Raw genomic sequence first — 19,929 nt, 5'->3', positions numbered from 1 at the left:
AATTACTAAATAATATAATATATCAAATATAATTTTTTATAAAGTGAGTAATTTTAATTTATTTATCTTCATAAAAGTAAAATTTAAATATAAAACGGGTTTGACTAAACTGCAAATGCTAAGGTAAACTGCAAATGCTTCGGTAAAAATTTTTTATATATATTCTATTAATTGGAGTAAGATTCATTTTCTTGTATGTATAACTCATAAAAATTATATTATTAGATATAACCAATAAAAAATTAATAGATATTAATAGTTCTATTTTTTTTAGCTCATAATAGTTTAAATCTATTAATATAATTATCTTAAAAAAAGTATTATAATAACATTTTAAATTATAATAATATAAAATCCGCCAGTTGGCGTATTATTATTTAATATTTTTTCATGAAATAATATGCCAACTTGCGGATTTAATATTAATGAAATTTAAAATGTAATTATAATTATTTTTAATTTAATTATACTAAAGGATTTAAACTCTTTATTATGAGATAAAAGGAAATACAACTATTAATGTCTATTCATTTATTATTGAATATATCTAAGAATATAATTTTTTATAAGTTATTTATAGAATAAGAAAATGAACCTCGCTCCAATTAAGAGAGAATATAACAAAAAATTTTACCTAAGCATTAACAGTTTACCTTGGCATTTGCAGTTTACCTTAGCATTTGTAGTTTAGTCAAACCGTTATAAAACTATTGATAGAATTAATAAAAAAATTAAAGCACAATACAAACAGTCGAATATTATATGTCGTAGATTTATAGTATATCTAATTTTATCAATTATCATATGACAATCAAGTAATTTTTACCAAAATAGCGAATTATATATTTTACAGAAAACTATAAAATATTGATAAGGACATCAGAAAATATCTTTTAAAGTCATTGTGGGATGATAAAAATTAATTTTTAATATCATTTTTTATTTAAAATAAATAGAAATTGAATGCAAATTGTTGCTATATTTATTGTCAAGAGCATTTTAAAATGTTAACTGTAATATTTTCTCTAACTGTCAAATATGTCTATGTAAGTGGAATTTTACCTAGTATTTTGAAACTAATTCTATATAATAGAGGAATATCAACTATATGTCTACTTACTTTTTATAAATAAATTCCTTATACTTGTTTAGAATAAATTATTACCATCCTTTTGTATTAATGTATATACAGTAATTTATTATATTTTATATAAACTAATAAAAATATATTTCATATTTGTTCAAGGCTTATTTTTTTTATAAAAATTAACCTCCTATATTGTAAAAATATTTTATGACTATATATAGACTAAGGTAACTCGGCCGAAGGCCGGGCAAAAGCGTGCCGAAGGCCCCCCCCCAAATGGGGTCTGGGGGCGAAGCCCCCAATAATTTTTTAATTTCCCCCAGCCCTTATATAATATTTTTAACAAAAAAATATTAAAATGCAAATTTTATTAATTCAATATTAAATAATTATAAAAATACTAAGGCCAAATATCTTCAGGTATTTTTGTTGCAATTATAAACGTATGGGTAGTGTTGTTAAAAGTCGAGTCTCTAGTCATTAGTCGAATAAATCGACCAACTCAAGTCGTGAAATCAAGTCTATAAACTTGAGTCGACTAGAGGACGAATAGTTCTATAAACTTACTAGAGGACGAATAGTTCTATAAACTTAGTCCACCAGAGGACGAATAGTTCTATGAACTTAGTCGACTAGAGGACGAATAGTTCTATAAACTTAGTCGACCAGACGAATAGTTCTATGAACTTAGTCGACCAGACGAATAGTTCTATGAACTTAGTCGACTAGAGGACGAATAGTTCTATGAACTTGATTAGCTATTATTAACTAATAAAACATTTGTTCTGTTTTTTTTTAACTTTAGACTTTCAACTTGAGTCGTGAATACGAAATATATTTTAAGTACGAGAGGACGAATAGTTCTATGAACTTAAGTCGACTAAAGGAAGAATAATTCTATGAACTAGAGTCGACTAAAGGACGAAGATTTTAAATTAGTTAGTATTAATTATTAAAACATTTGTTTTTTTATTTTTAACTTTAGACTTCCAACTTGAGTCATTATACGAGTTATATATTTAAGTCGACTAGAAGACGAATAGTTGGGTCGTTTTTTCGAGTCAGACTCAAATATCGGGTCGTTTTTTACGACTTGAACTCAAAGTTGTGGTCATTTTATTTGATCCGATCTAAAATATGGGTCGTTTTTTAAAGGACTATCTATTGTTTGGGTTGCTTTTTTTTCATCTGACCCAATATCCAGATCATTTTTTCGACCAAAAGGCTTTTAAGGTTGACTTCATTAAATATAATAACAACATTTAGTATAGAATTATGGGCGGGTAAGTTATTTAAAGCTTCTTTAAATTATAATATTCTGACTTACTATTATTAATGGAATGGCTCATCGTTATTTTTTTAAACAGTGATGATGTAACATAAAAAAGTGACAATTGTCATAATCGTTATTTTTAAATTTTTATAAAGCAAATGAGTAAAAATAGATATTGTAAACAAGTTAAATTAAAATTTCAATAAAGAAGTACCATAAAAAGGTGACAATTGATTTTAAAAAGTGCGAGTGACCGCTTAAAAAAATTTAAATGAGGCATTTTGATGAAATAAATAGTAAAGGTATTTATGAAAATGTCTTGGAAAAAAGACACAATTCGCAAATATATTGAGCGTTAAATTACGTAACGAATTGTGTTGATTTACCATTATATTCAAAGATTTAATAGCAGAATTAAATGAAATGGACGACGATATCATATGTACAAATGAGGAGTTAAATGAAGAAGATGGACAATATGATTTGATAATAAATGTAATAAGTGTTTAATAGGCGTGTATGAAATCATTAAAAGTTACAATATGCACAAAAGTGTATACACTAATTTATTTTTGGCATATGATTATATTTTAATTTTGTCATTTGCGGAGGTTAATTGCGAGAGAACATTTAATAAATTAAAAAATTATAAAAAATGCTAATATAGACCAAGAAAAATTACAAGCGTTTTTAATTATGTCAGTTGAACGAGAACTATTAGGGCAGGTTAAACTAGAAGATATTCTTGTTTATTTGCTCAAAGTTAATGAGAGATTTATTAACCTAAAGATTATATATTATCTTAATTCTTTTAAATCTTATTTATATATATTTACAATATGATCGGTGCCTGATTTCATAAGTGCAGCAATTTTAATTTCTGCGCAATATTGTACAATTGCAATAATTTTATGTATTGATTTTATATATTGAGAATGTATTCTTTTATATTTAACAAAATCATTTGCACTTATTTTCAAAAATAAGAATAAAAATCTTTATGAAAAATAAAATATTATCAAAAATTTATTTACAAATAAAAAATAATTACTTTAAAAGAAATAAATATTGTTAATGGTGAAAAAAACAAGAAAATTTTACTTTTTTATAACTTTTTAAAATATAGCCCAAAATTTATTTTAAAAAAGATAGATTTATTTTGGGAGAAAGAAACAAGGGGAGAGATTGGTTATTTATTTTCTAAAATAATAATTTTAAAAAATATACAAAAAATTTGTGGTGCCAGCTAGGCGCTAAATTCATTCAAAATTAAAATAAGAAACATAATAATAATGTGTATTGTGATTTGATTTGTGACTAATGAATTGAATTAATTTAAATGTATTATTTTTTTTTAATCTTTTTTTTAAATATAATTGTAGAATTTTTAGAATAGAAATCCTTTATTTCCAAACAAAGGATATTAATTTATGGAATTTCGATTAGTTCATGTTAACAAAATTTCCGTTAAATAGAGTTTAAAATTCCTGAACCCGAATTAAATCCTAATTTGGCAATCTAGCAGATATTTTTCTCTTAATATTGTACAAAAGTTAAAAATAAAATGTTAAGATCTAAACATGTCCATTAAGAGAAATAAGATGGTCAACAATTTTATACGAGTAACCATATTTATTTTTTACCCCCGCTCCCAAGTCAAACTTATATACACCATATTTAGGTAGAACTAGACTTATTTGATACCAATCTATCATATCAATATTTGGTGCCGATAATGATCCTAGTCTACGTAGTAATTGAGAGAGGTGGGGCTTGGTTTGCTAATTATTCAATAGTTCTAATCAGCTATCGATTGATACCTCTAATAATCATATAATTATACCTCCATAATAAGGTCAAGAAAAAACAACTCAAAATATATTGGTTGTGCTTGTGGTTTGTGCTCATTGCTAGTTTAGTCGATTTTTAGACTTAAGCCACGGATCTGGGTTTTACACAATTAACCAATAAATAACACTTATATAAGTAATTGAGTTTCATAAAATTTAATATACTATTTATTGAGTTTAAGATTCAAGTTCATAACTCGAGTCGCGACTTGAGTTCATGACTTAAGTGAAACTCGACTTGAGTTTTGAGTCGAATTTTTTGACTAAAAACTCAACTTGAATTACTATTATAATTTTAGACTGACCCTCGCCAGATCAAAAACGCCACCTAGAATAGATGATTTTTTTGAAATAAATAATAATTAGGGATGTACCGATATTTTTTATCGGATCGGGCCGATATTTCACCAATTTTAAAATATCGGTTATCGGCTAATATAATTTTCCGATCCGATCCGATATAAAATGGCGTCTTTAACAAAATAAAATGTTATAAAATTTTTAAAAAAAGTTATATCTAAAATCATTTATTTTTATAAATAAAATCGTTTTATGTATATTTTTTTAATAATAATAATTAATTAATAAACATTCTGTCATATTGTTATTTTTTGTGAATTTTGTTTATAAAAGTGTGCGATAATCTCTTTAGAATCTGTTTTTAGTGAAGCTGGTAATATTGACAATTACTATCGCTGCAGGCTGACTTCTGGTAAATTGGAAATTTTGGTATTTCTAAAAAGAAATCCTCAATATATTAATGTTAAATATTTTTTAAATATTTATTTCAAATTTCATAATATATTTGTTTATTACTTATTATGTATATAGATTAATTTTACTTATTATATAAAAGTGGTTTAACAATAAAAATACTTTATATACTTTTAAAATTGCAATTGAATTGAATATAAACTATAACTGATCATTGTAATATATTTAAATGACATAAGCTATGGTATAGTTAAATTATAGATATTATACTAATAAAAAGTATATTAAAAATTAATTGGTATCTTTACAGAATATAAAATAAGATATGATATTCGATCCGTAATCGTCCAATATCAATTTAATATTGGGAATATCGGATTGGCTTCCAAAAAGTGGTATCAGTACACTTCTAATAAAAATACTATTGAAAATCCTTTAGATACATTTTTTTAAAACAAAAAATACTTAAATGAATATTCTTGATGATTTTTCTTATCTAAAAAAAGTTTAATTTAATACTGCATTCCTCTAAAGTGATTGTGTTTAACAACTATTTAGTCAAAACTTATACTTTCGATCATAGCTCTAGATTTGGGAATGACAGTATATAAATTATATTAATATTAAAATCTAATAAAAAATATATATATTTGAAATTGTAGTCATATTTTTATATCAATATTTTTTATTTCTGGAAATAGAGATATGTAAAAAATAGCTTTAACTATTTGTTACATCTTTTTAAAGTAGCTAATGGGGCACTACTTTTTTTCTAAAATAGGCAATAGTATGCTACTTTTAAAAGTAACATTTAACAACACCAAAGAATAGGCAAAATAGAATTTATTTCAAAAAACAAAGGGAAATAGGTTTTTAAAAAACAAACTTTAAAATGAGTTGGACAAAAAAATATCTTTGAGCTTGACTAAGTTTTTTTTAAATTTAACTGGACCAGTTTTTATCCAGGTCTGTAGGTTTCCAAATTTAATAAAGATAATAAATATTTGATAAATCAATCAAACTTCATTAGTAGGATCCCAGTTTAATCGACATAATGATTTTGCTACCCTATTATTATTTATTTTACAAGATAAAAAATAAAATTACTTCAAACTATTATATTTAGGTAATATGTTAAAGGTTTTTGTGCAATTCATACTTAAACAATCCCATATTTTTACAGTTCCATCACAACTTGAAGAAGCCTTTGAATAAATAAATATAAATTATATAATTTATATAATTACTAAAAATTCTGATTCATAACTCAAATCAAGAGATAAAATTGGAGCTTTATGCCCATCGAAAACTTTATGCAAATGAGTTTTAACATTTATTTGCTTTATTGAAAAATCACTGTAAAACAAAGCAATTATAGAGATAAATAACTAATCCACTCTAACCTAAATCCAACTATTATATAATTGAATATTTCATCTGGACACATATAACTAATATTATAGTTGTAAAGGCCAATTTGTTTTTGAAATTCTCCATTTTCTATACTATAAGAATTTATTATATTTTTATCATTTGCAATTAAAAAATTTCCATTCTATATAAAAACTATATAAAGTTCTTTAATTTAACATCTTACTAAAACTGTTAATGCCACAAGATTTTCGTTTAAATCATATTTAATGTTAGTACCATTAATATTTTTAACATGTACTACTCCTCCATTACCACAAGTTAATATAGAGCTTACCATTCATAAATATAAAGAAAGCAATTATGATAATAATACCTTTTCCTTATAAATAAAGAGGTAATACCTTTCATGTGTAATTCTTCACTAATTATCATTTCAAATTTTATTTTTTTCAGCGGGTAAAAAATTGGACCTAACTTAAAAGTGTTAATACATTTATTATATTATTTTTTTGAGTATAGAGGGTATAGAGTGCTTTTTAAAATGGCCATAAGGATTTATTAAATTATCATGTCAATATTTTTGTACATTCATTTATTCTCTAACACATGTGAATTAATATATCTAATTATTTATATCACTGAAGAAGTTGATTTTCTTATATATTTTTATCGATTTCTAAATCCTATGGCGAATAATAATACTCATGAACAGGGTTGCCATGTCTCCCCCCATCAGTGGGAGTCTCCCACAATTTTTTAAAAAAATTTCCAGAACATGACCGATACAAAGTTATATGATATTCTTGGTGTTAACAAAAATGCTTCAAAAAATGAGATTAAAAAGGTATATTTTAATAAATAGATTTAAATCTTTATTAATGATAAAAGCATTATAGAAAATTAGCCAAGGAATACCATCCAGATAAAAATCCTCATCATGGCGATAAAGTATAAAATATTTATTAAAAATATTTTCTCATTAATGACTAGTTTAAAGAACTTTCATTTGCGTACGAAGTATTGACTGACCCAAATAAAAGAGAAGTTTATGACACTCATGGTCTCCAAGGATTACAGGAAGGTGTTTCCTCATCTCACTCCCACAAAACTCCCACAATTAGAAATCTCCCACAAAAAGCTCCTACAATTTTTTAATTTCTCCCACAATTTTTTTTTTAGCATTTTAATGTTTTTAATATATAAATAATAATTTTGAGAGATAGTTGTTGTAAATATTTTTATTTATTAATCATAATTAATATTATTTTTTTTTTGTGTGAGTCATGAAATATTTTTTTTGGAGTTTTGTTTTTAATATTTTTTTTTAAAGTTTCGCGAACTCATCGTGACTAGTGTTGTTAAACGGCTCATTTTGAGCCGATTTTTTAAAACGGCTAACTCAATATTTTAGCCAGGAAAATATTGCCTAAGCCTCGAGATTTCGATAATATATGCCTAGACCTTTGTTCCTTCTATGAGCAAAATCTTGAGGCTTGCGTAATATTTTTCTGGACGAAATATTGAGTTAGCCGTTTTTAAAAATCAGCTCAAAATGAGCCATTTAACAACACTAATCGTGACCATTATCATAAATATTTTTAATATTTATTATAAAAAAAAAAAATAATAATAATCAGATATAAAAACCTGAAAAAGGTTAAAAAATTGTCATTATTATAATTATATATTTTTTTAAAAAAATTTCCTTTGAAAAAAAAGAAAATAAAGACGTTATATTGTAAAATCATTTGTTTTGAAAAGGTAAAAAAAAAATAAAGACTGTATTTTAAAATAATAAGAACTACCAAGTTGAAAGTTTCTAGCCATTAGAACTTTGAAATTGGTGCCGTGTTTACACAAAACAACCTGGTTAATGCGGTTGTCGTTTGAGTCTTCGAGTGAATTTTACATCGTCTTCATCGTCTACATCTACGGTAAAATATCATATAGTGATATTTGAGTCTTCGAGTGAATTTACAGCGTCTTCATCATCTACATCTACGGTAAAATATCATATAGTGATATTTGAGTCTTCGAGTGAATTTACAGCGTCTTCATCATCTACATCTACGGTAAAATATCATATAGTGATATTTGAGTCTTCGAGTTAATTTACAGTGTCTTCATCATCTACATCTACGGTAAAATATCATAGAGGGATATTTGAGACTACGAGTGAATTTTACATCGTCTACATCAACGGTAAAATATCATATAGGGATATTTGAAACTACGAGCAAATTTTACATCGTCTACATCAACGGTAAAATATCTAGGAAAAGTGTTAAAGGATTGTAAAACACATTTTTTTTTTAAAAAAAATAAATACACAGAGTGGCTAAATTGGACGTAAGTGCTGTCCATTTTTTTTTCTCTTTCTCTTCTCTAAAAAGTAAAAAAACTCTTATCGTACGGAAGTGCTGTCCGAATTTTACCAGTAGTGAATCTGTTACACAAAATTTGAAAAAAAAAAAAATCTTATCGTACGGAAGTGCTGTCCGAATTTTACCAGTTGTGAATCTGTTACACAAAATTTTCCCAAATTTTTGTCGTATCTTTAGACTTATTAACTGTAGATGTACATGTGTATCATTGGATTGTTTACACTCTTAATAATATCGTATCTATTGACATTACAAATAACCAAAATTTTTATTTTGAAATTAATTATAAATTTTTTATAACGTCGGAATGAAAAGTTTAAAATTTGTAAAATACTGGGAAATACAGTATAATATTTTTGGGACATTGGTTATATTAGTAATATGGATGTGTAGCTTAATATGGGGAAGAAAGTTGAGAAGGAGTCGAAGTGTGAGAATAAAGGGGCAGACATTGACGATAGAAGGACATAATGGAGAAGAAGATGTTATGGGAAAGGTAACATGGTTCCCGGTGCATGAGATAATTAATGGGTGGACGGATAGCGAAGTAGATAAATTAACCTATAGGCCTGAAAGGAGAGATGCATATACTAATCAGAGATTGGGGACATATAGGGGACCTAGAGAAAATTCTCAGGGAAGGAGAGGAGAAATGAGACCCAACTTTGATTCTAGAGTAAGGGGGAGAATGAATTGTTATAATTGCGTATGACAGGGACATATGGTCAGAGATTGCCAAGAAACAAAATGTTTTGAATGTAGAAAATATGGACATATAGCCCCGTTTTGTCCAGGAAGACGTGATAAACTACGATGTGCAGGTTGTGACCGATTTGGTCACAATAGGGAGGAATGCAATGTGGGTAATTTCAATACTAGAGGCGGTTTTCCACAGAGGGACATGGGGCAAAGTACTCCAAATGTTAGAATTATTAAAAGTAAAAAAAATAAAGAGGTAGAAATACCATTTTTGGCTGTGAATAAAGAGCAGAATAGAATCTGTTTCCGATGCTGGAAGGAAGGACATGGTGCGAGAGATTGCGAGTATTTGTGACTATATGATGGCAAAGAGCATGCCACAGAGGTCGGGGGGCTTTGGGCGAAAGAGATGGAAAGATCAGATTATAGTGAGAAAGATTGGGAATCAAAGGGCATAAATATGATACAAGAGGAAAGGATACATGATCCTTGCCCTAGAGTTTGGATAAATTTGAATGGAAATATGGTATCCATGTTATTTGATACCGGGGCAGCCATATCCGTGATGGGATATGAGAAATATCAGAGTATTTGGTCCGAATGGATAATTAGACGGGAGGACATCAAGATCCGTCTGGATGGATCAGAAGTCGCAGTGATGGGAAGGGTGGAGTTAAAGGTGGTATTAGAGAATAGAGTGGAGATTTTGGACTTATGGATAGTAGATCGAAAAGTAGAGTCAGTAGTGGGATGGGATTGGACCACCCGAATCGGTCCAGATTGTGGTTTTTGGGGGGTATTCCCATGGTGTAGTGTATTTCTACCTGTTGCAAGATGTGAAGAAAATAGAGATATGAATTTGTGGTATGGAGAAAGATTGCCAGGAATTGAGACCTTTTTGGAAGGTGAAAGGAGAGGAGAAGATGATGGGGTTGTTAGAGACTATAGGGGAGGTATTGGGAGGAATTATAGGGGAGATATCGGGGGGAATTATAGGGGAGATATCGGGGGGAATTATAGGGGAGATATCGGGGGGAATTATAGGGGAGGTATTGGGGGGAATTATAGGGGAGGTATGAATTATAGGGGAGGTATCGGGGGGAATTATAGGGGAGATATCGGGGGGAATTATAGAGGAGATATCGGGGGAATTATAGGGGAGGTATCGGGGGGAATTTTAGGATTTGTCGCGACTTTGGGAGAAAGGGAGGAAGAAATGATACCGAAGAACAGAAATAAATTCATGATCAAGGAAAGTTTGAAGCGGAGTTGGAGGAATTGGCAGATGGGAAGATAGTGTTGCCAGAAGAAGAAACTAGAGAAAATGATGATTTGGAACAAGGAAATACTAAGGGAACACATAGCCAGGAAATGGAAATGGATGGAAAGGAAACGAGACGACGGGAAGAGAGGGAATTGCGGAATAGAGAGATAGAATTTGGTATGATCAAAGTACAAGAGGGAGTGCGAAACTTGATGAAAAATTACAAGGAGATCTCTGATGAAAAGTTGGGTTGTCTCCGAGATTATGAAGTGGTTATCAAATTAAAGGAGGGATATGTGCCCAAGTTTTGTGCATTACGACGGATACCGTTCGAATGGCGAATTGAAGTAGACAAGGAATTGAAGCAGTGGGTGTAGAAGGGCATTGTTTGTCCAGTGGAGTATAGCGAGTGGGCGACACCGTTAGTACCCGTTAAGAATGCTAATGGAAAGCTTCGTTTATGCGCCGATTTTCGGGTCACGCTAAACCCGTGGGTCGTGGAGATAAAATATCCGTTACCTCGGATTGAAGAAATATTAGCTAATTTGAAGGGCAGCATATACTTTTCAAAGGTGGACTTTTCGAACGCTTACTTACAATTGAAGGTGAAACCCGAGGTACAAAAGCTATTAACGATCTCCGAAGGGATTGTACTTCTGTAGATTGCCGTTTGGACTTAGCGTGTTGGCTCCAATTTTTCAACGAACGATGGCGGCAGTGTTTCAGGGACTAGAGGGAGTATTTTACTACATGGATGACGTATTGGTGATGGGAGAGACTCCCGAGCAATACGAACGAAGATTGGAGGAGGTGTTCAAAAGGATCAAGGATAAAGGATTGCGGGAAAGCGTTGAAAAAAATGTGTTGGGAGTATCAGAAATCGTATAGGGGCATAAAATCAATAAGAAATAGGTCAGACCTTTGGACAAAAATATGGCAAATATAACAAGCATGGTGAAGCCTAATAATAAGGTGGAAGTACAAGCTTTCTTGGGAATGGTGAATTATTATCACCGTTTTGTGGAAGGTTTCGCGCAGATAGCGGCGCCGTTGTATAAATTGTTAAAGAAAGGAGAAAGATTTGAATGGAAGATTGAACAGGAGGAGGCTTTTGAGGAGTTGAAATTGAGAATTGGAAGGGAACCAGTACTAGTGTGTTTTGATAACGATTTGCCCACGCTTCGAATAGGGGTGTGGGTGGAGTGCTATTACATTGTATAGACGAATTGGAGAGACCTATTTTATTTTTTTCAAGAATTTTTAGAGAGGCCGAGACAAGATATTCAGTGATCGAGCAAGAAGCGCTAGCGGTTATATTTGGATTGACTAAATGTCGGGAATACTTGATCGGACGTCTATTTGTCATATATACGGATCACAAGCCCTTGGTTCATCTTTTCAGGAAGGACAACAAGGAACTCATGTTGTCGCCTAGGTTGCAGCGATGGCTGTTGCTGGTAGGCAGTTTCGACGTGCAAGTGAAATACCTGCGAGGAAGAGAAAATTACTTACCGGATATTCTTTCTAGATGTGGAGCGGGAGAGGATTGCGAAACGAGTAAGTCGAAAGATATGGATGAAGAGGATGAGCACGGGTTGATTAGAGCGATAGTCGGGATATGTAAAGGAGGACCAGTTGCGTGGGAATTACTCAAAAATGCTACTTTAAAAGATCGCGAGTTAACGAGAATCAAAGCGTGCATATTGGGTCGAAAACAATGGCGAGATGGGGACAAAAAGTTGAGGCAAGTGGAGAAAGCGCTAACGATAGTGGACGAGGGTGTGGTACGAGGAAGTCGGGGAGGGAGGCAGTAAAGGCAATGATCCATGCTGGGCATCAGGGTATGGAACGAATGAAACAATGGGGGCGGGAATACGTATGATGGCCTGGCATGAATAAAGAAATCGAGAATATGGTGAGAAGTTGTGAAATGTGTAATTCATGGGCAAGTATGCCTCGAAAGGACAAGAAAAGTATTTGGCCTAGGGCTACTCAGCCATGGGAAAGAGTGCACTTAGACTTTTTCGACTTCGAAAATAAAATATATCTCCTCGTAGTGGACGCTTACTCAAAATGGGTAGAGTATCAAGAAGTAAAGGGGTTAACAACGCAAGTAGTAATTAAGACGTTAAAAGATCTTTGGGCAAAGTTTGGGGTAGCGGAAATAGTCGTGTCGGATGGAGGACCCGCTTTTATAAGTAAACTATTTAAAGTTTTTTGTACTGAAGCTGGGGCGAGACACATTTTGGCGTCTCCTTACCACCCAAGCTCAAATGGGCAGGCGCTAAGGATGGTGGCGGTGGTAAAGGGTTGGCTGAGGAAGTCGAAATATGGGGGTAGAGAGATTTGGATAGCGGTTGCATAAACAATAGTCGAAAGGGAGAGGAATTGTCCCCAGCAGAAAAGTTTTTGGGACGTAGAACTCGTATTCAGTTGGATTTCTTAAGACCCAAACCGGCGCAGGAGGAGAATTCAATGGATAATCAGTGTGAATTTGTGGTTGGTCAGACCATATGGGCGAGAATTTTTGGAGGTACCCGAAAATGGGAGTCCGGAGTAATTATACAGAACGTGGGGCATAAAATGGTGAGAGTAAAATTCGTCGACGGAAAAGAAGGAGTTAGACATGTAGAACAGATACGGAAGAGAGTAGAGTCTGAAAGATTAAGGTCCAGCCATGACGCTGCGAGAAGAAAGGGGTAGATATCTGAAGAAATCCGGGATTAAATCAAATTTAATTTTTAAAAAAAATCGATAATAATAATTAACCCAAGATAGTAATACCTCCGCAATTACGAGATTAAATCATATTAAAAAAAAAGGGATCAATAATGATAATGATAACCGAGGGCTAAAGGAACATATATAAAAAATAAAAAAAAAACTTTCATGATTCTCGAGTTAAAGTACATAGAAAATAATATTACCAATAGTGATAATTAACTCCAGATAGTAATACCTCCGCAATTAGGGGATTAAATCAAATTTAATTTTAAAAAAAAATCGATAATGATAATAGGGAAACGACGCGCCCCAGAAGCCGAAGCCCGGGAAGGAGCGACGCCCGGCCACTTATGACCATTTTGCCGCCTTTAACGATAGGGGTAATATCACAACAGGATCAATCCATAACTGCGACGGGGCGACCGGTGGCGATTATAGAGCCGTTACGAAAAGAAACGGCGGAGGCGAGTCCCAGGGCCTATTACGCTGAGGAGTGGCCTATGGTCGATTTGTCACCATCTGAGATTCAAGAGTTGTTGGAGGATGTGATGGGACCCGAATAAATATTACATTTTTTTTTTATAATAAAACAATTTTTTTTTATCATTTTCCTTAATAGAATTTCGAGAATAATTAAAATTCGATATTAATATATGAAATAAAACTTTTAAAATATTTAACATCATAGTATTTTTTTTATTTATGTGAACATGTGTAGAATAATAGATGATTACTTTTTATTTTTATTTACGAACCCCCCCCCCCTATTTCGTCTTTGTAAAACAACTTTTTTTGGGGTTCAAAGGTTTTTATTTAATGGGGGCGTGTTGTAAATATTTTTATTTATTAATCATAATTAATATTATTTTTTTTTTGTGTGAGTCATGAAATATTTTTTTTGGAGTTTTGATTTTAATATTTTTTTTTAAAGTTTCGCGAACTCATCGTGACCATTATCATAAATATTTTTAATATTTATTATAAAAAAAAATAATAATAATCAGATATAAAAACCTGAAAAAGGTTAAAAAATTGTCATTATTATAATTATATATTTTTTTAAAAAAATTTCCTTTGAAAAAAAAGAAAATAAAGACGTTATATTGTAAATTCATTTGTTTTGAAAAGGTAAAAAAAAAATAAAGACTTTGTATTAAAATAATAAGAACTACCAAGTTGAAAGTTTCTAGCCATTAGAACTTTGAAAATAGTATTTGATTATTTTTATATTTTTAAAATAAATTTTAAATATTTATTCGAAAAATATGTCTAGTTCTTTTATTTTATTTTTCCGCTCTAAAATATATTTTTTATAAAATTCTCCAATTCTCCACTCGACATTTTCAAAATTTTTGTGTTAGAAAGAATAGAAGTTAGAACAGTATATATAATTATTATAAATATATTTTAAATTACTTAATATATTTTATATCGTTATACCTGCCATCGAGAGAATTTTAAAATTTTACGAACCCTTAAAGAAATACTTCTTAAATAAAGATTTTAAAAGCTGTACTAAAATTTTGAAAAATTTTTTCGAGGATGAAATGTCAGAAGCATATTTGGGATTAGTTTCACATGTAGGAAATCTACTTCATGTAGTTAATATTCAGTTGCAATCAGAAGATTCTTTATTGATAAAGATTCACAAAATCATGCTACAGCTCTTTTCATCTCTACAGTTAAAAATAGATAATAAATTTTATGGCGCTATTGCTAAAAATATTATATTAAAATGTTCAAATAATACTCTAATTAATACATTTTTAAATGAAGCAGATATTTTTTATTAAGACAATTTTAGAATATTTACAATCAAAATTTGATTTTAATAACTCTATTTACAAATGTTTAAATATTATGACCTTGGAACAGAAACCATCATTTGATGGTTTTTGTAATTTAATAAATATATTAAAATTACCGATAGACATTGATATCTTGTTTGAGGAGATTGTAATTCTCTCTATTTTTTATGATTCGCCAGAATACTTAAAGTTAGATGGTCTAAAAGCAGAGGAGAAATGAGTGGAATTTTTTCGTAATAACGATAAATCCCCATGCTTGGAAAAAATTTGCGAGTATGTTTTCTCCTTACCTAATTCTAATGCCTCATCTGAGCGCATTTTTAGCCTGATGAGGACTGCCTGGAGAAAGGAGAGAAATCGAATTGCTTTAACAACATTAGAGGCCGAGTTAATGGTTAAACAAAATTATAAAATGTCATGCCAGGAATTTTATAAATATCTTAATAACGACGGTAAACGTTTAGTTCCATTATTTAAATCTCAAATAAAATATAATTAACTATAACTATTTGACTTTCTATATTTTATAAAATCTTATTTATACATTTGCATAAAATCAAATAAATTTATTTTTTACATTGTAAAATTAATATTTTGAATATTTTGGCAAATCATAAAAATAAAGAAGCATTACAATCTCCTCAAACATGACATCATATTAAATCTTATTAATAATTATCCGATAATAGTAATAATATTCTTATTCTGCAGCATAATTTAGTGAACCTTTATTAAATTATATTCTTCTGATTGCAACTGCATATTAACAGCATATAGTAGATTTCCTATATGTAAAATTCCTAAATATACTTCTGCCATTTTTTTTCAAAATATTAGGACAGCTTTTATAATCTATTTATTTTTTAAAGGTTTGTAAAATTTTAAAATTCTACGATGGCGTGTATTAGGAGGATTCTGTCAACCAACATTATGCTGACTCAGTTCTGTAAATACACTCTGGTTTTTGCCAAATTCACTGAGGAATTATCAGATCAGAAAGCTGCCATGCAATTTATTGGTAATGCCAAATCTGCCATATTTACCATTATATATGGTTAGCTATGTCTTTGGATATTTCATATCTGGAGAAATTTTTTTTAATAGTTTTATTGAAATGACATTAATTTTGTTGAAATAGAGGAGGATCAAGGGAAATGTTTTGATATCTCCTTATTAGATGCATCTGTTAAAATTGCATATGTTTGCACATCTTTCAAATCGTCAAGAATTGACCTTCTGGATTTATATCCTAAAACATTGATGATAGCCTTGCTCATTTGTGTTCTACAAAGTATAATTTTCATTTATATTAAATATTATGGGGAAAGATTCTACATTGTGATGTTAAGTAGCTCTCTGAATGTTGTACTGCATGATAGGTATTTACCATTTCCGCAACTGTAGTTGCATCTGTATTATTTCTTATTTTTGAAGAATATTTTTGTTTTGCAATAGATGTTGATAGACTGCCCTGTACTGATTTTATCTTTGAAGATTTTTGATGCCTCAAAATATCATATTCCCTTCCCCCATTGTATTAACTAAATATTGTAGAACAACTTCCCCACACTGATTATAATTATTTTTTACATTGTAAATTTAGAATTGTTTGTTTTTTATAAAATCTTATTTATACATTAGCATAAAATATATTTTTTTACATTGTAAAATTACAATTTTTTTATAAAATTTTATCTTGTTTACATTCTTTTATATTTAAAAAAGATCGTTGGTTATTATTTTTAAACAAAATTAATATATAATAAATCAATATGTTATTTTAATAATAAAGATAGTATTTAAGAAATTTTGTGTCGTACTATAATTACCTATTTTGGAAAATAGTTACCTATTTTATTTTGAAAAATAGTTGGATATTTTATTTTGAAAAATAGTTGGCTATTTTATTTTGAAAAATAGTTGGCTATTTTATTTTGAAAAATAGGTGGCTATTTTATTTTGAAAAATAGGTGGCTATTTTATTTTGAAAAATAGTTGGCTATTTTATTTTGAAAAATAGTTGGCTATTTTATTTTGAAAAATAGTTGGCTATTTTATTTTGAAAAATAGTTGGCTATTTTATTTTGAAAAATAGTTGGCTATTTTATTTTGAAAAATAGTTGGCTATTTTATTTTGAAAAATAGTTGGCTATTATATTTTGAAAAATAATTACCTATTTTATTTTGGAAAATAGATTCGATTTTATATTTATAAAAAATAATAAGCGGATAACTAAGTCAATTCTAAATCCTGGTCGCAGGCCGGGCCATTGCGGGCCGAAGTCCCGCATAATTTTTTTTTTAGCAATTTTCATATTTCTCCCACAATTTTTATATTACTCCCACAAAATACCGAATTTCTCCCACAATTTGAAAATTTTGACCTGGCAACCCTGCTCATGAAATATTTAAATAGTTTATTTGAATATTGAGTTCTTGTGAGACAACAAATACGTTTGGTTATCCATTATTTGTCAGCAGATACATAGTATTCTATAAAGTGATTTTCTATTGGAAAAAAAAATCGCATCCCATATCAATTTCATGGGATTTTGGTTCCTTCTAAAAAGAATATCTCAAACATGATAACCAGTAATGTAGTTTCGAAAGAGACCAAAATTGTTTGAAACCTTTCCCCCCATCTGATTTCAATACCTATTTCAATTAGTGGTTGATTTTTCAGTCTTCTCAAAACAGGTATATTTTGATTTTATTTTTCCTCTAGCTGTTTCATCGAAATGCTGCATTAACCTCTCTCTGGGAAGTACTAATGCTATATATTACAAATTAAGAAATATGTAATCAGTAATTTGTCTACCTTGTTATATTCTAGTAACTTAAAATGGTTTTGCCTTTATGTATTTTATTGTTACCATAACTTTAAATATAATTAACATATTACAAATATATGAAATTTTAAAAACATTTATCTGTATTCTGTCTACACTGCGATAGTCTATTTATTTTAAAATGGTTTAGTCTCAATATGCTTTATTGTTTTTGTCCTTAGATCTTAAATTGGTTTTAGTAGATTTTTCTGTTTATAGAGATTTAATCAACATATAACAAATATATTTAGCTACTCAATACTTTTAATGGTTTTAAAGTGTTAAATTTCATATATAGTAAATACTTTGTTAAAGGTATGTTTTAAACTTCATAAAATAAGTACATTGGATTAGTATACATTATAACATTTAAATGTTTTTGCTTCACATTTGTTAAATTTAGTAGATTTTAGAGATTTTATTAGTTCTTAAACTAAATAATTGATGTTTTGACTTCTCAATATATCTATAAATTACATTTTATAAATATTAGTCTAAAGTAGTTAAAGTTTTTGACTTCTCAACATTAATATATTACATTATATACATATTAGAAAAATTAGACATTTTATTTTATTAAATGTTAAAGGTTTTAGTTTCACATGGGTTAAATTCTAGTTACTTTAGATATCTTATTTAGCTAAAATTTAAATAGTTTATTAGTTTTTTTTTCTTTTAATACGTTAGCTTCACAAAAAAATATTTAGTTAACTGAATATTTCTCTTTAGGTCTAAATGTTTTTCATTTCCTATCTTCATAATACTTTTGTTATTAAAAGTGGTGCCACTTTTATTATTTAAATATACATTATTACATTAATTATGTTGTAGCTCTTTGCTTTCATTTATCTTTTTAGTTCTTATTTCCACAAAAGTAGTTCATCTTGTTGGCATTTATGATAACATTATTTATGATTCGACTTTTCTAAATTAAAGATCTTTTTTGTCCTATAAGTATATTAATTAAAATTGGATTAGTTTAAATTTGATATTTTATAAGTTTTTGTAAGTTTTTAACTAACTTTGTTAAATTTCACTCAATTTTTTGGAATTCTATAGTTTTAAATATTTATAACTTCACATAACATATTAATTTAATTCATTTTTAGAATTTTATTGCTTAAAACTTTTTTAGCTTGACATAACATATTAATGTTAACACATTGTAACATTATTTTACATTTTACTTAGATTAATGCGAATATATATTGCATTATACTATATTATTTATGTATATATTCATAGTACATATTATGTATATATTCCTTAGTATGCATATTTTAGGTTGGTTTCTAACATCATGTCCATTAGATTATATATAAATATAGATCTCTAACACAACGCTAACATTATATTATGTATATATTATTTTATATTACATATATTAGACTATATATATTTGTTTGGACGAATATCGTATATATTTTATATTATATACTAGTAGATAGCCCGTCAAAAATGACGGGGATGGGAATTTTCTTCTTATATTTATGCTAGATGTTACCTGTTATTTGAAAATTATATCCAATTTTGTTCTTTTTACCCCCTCCCCCCTTCAGGCCAGGTTCAATCCATTAAAACTAAGACTAAATACTATGTTTTGAGTAAAAATAAATTTAAAGCTTTTACTTGATACAATATGTTAAATTTACTGATCATTTATACATAATATTTAATATTAAAAAAAAAATTCCCAGGTAAAGTACAAAGCCATAATAATTTTGAAAAATTCATCCAAGCCCAATGAAAGATCATAATAATTTTGGTAGTTAAGAACTGAAATAAAACATTTAAATAATCATAATGAATTTAAAAATACAATAAAAATCAGATTTTCATGGGCCTTGGTTTTTTGATCAAGCCGAGCCCAAGCCTGCTAAATAACTTGTTTAAGGCCAATGTCTGACCCATAGTTAATAATAAA

At 28.9% G+C, this 19,929-nt stretch overlaps 2 protein-coding genes across 2 annotated transcripts; both read left to right on the top strand.

The window, feature by feature from the left end:
* The first annotated feature begins 7,073 nt into the window (after positions 1–7,073).
* Positions 7,074–7,453, top strand: LOC135928665 (dnaJ homolog subfamily A member 2-like). Its single transcript, XM_065465121.1, has 3 exons — positions 7,074–7,142; positions 7,187–7,246; positions 7,289–7,453. The coding sequence occupies exons 1-3, from the start codon at positions 7,074–7,076 to the stop codon at positions 7,451–7,453; spliced, it is 294 nt and encodes a 97-aa protein (XP_065321193.1).
* A 1,950-nt stretch (positions 7,454–9,403) lies between these two features.
* Positions 9,404–9,736, top strand: LOC135928664 (CCHC-type zinc finger nucleic acid binding protein-like). The gene has a single exon (XM_065465120.1). It carries the CDS (start codon positions 9,404–9,406, stop codon positions 9,734–9,736), a length of 333 nt encoding a protein of 110 aa, XP_065321192.1.
* The last annotated feature ends 10,193 nt before the right edge of the window (positions 9,737–19,929 follow it).

This window comes from Gordionus sp. m RMFG-2023, chromosome 4, assembly GCF_954871325.1.
Source record: "Gordionus sp. m RMFG-2023 chromosome 4, tfGorSpeb1-WG-v2, whole genome shotgun sequence".
NCBI classification, from domain to species: domain Eukaryota; kingdom Metazoa; phylum Nematomorpha; class Gordioida; order Chordodea; family Parachordodidae; genus Gordionus; species Gordionus sp. m RMFG-2023.
The sequence above is the reverse complement of the archived record's forward strand: the minus strand, read 5'-3'. Positions and strand labels throughout refer to the sequence as shown.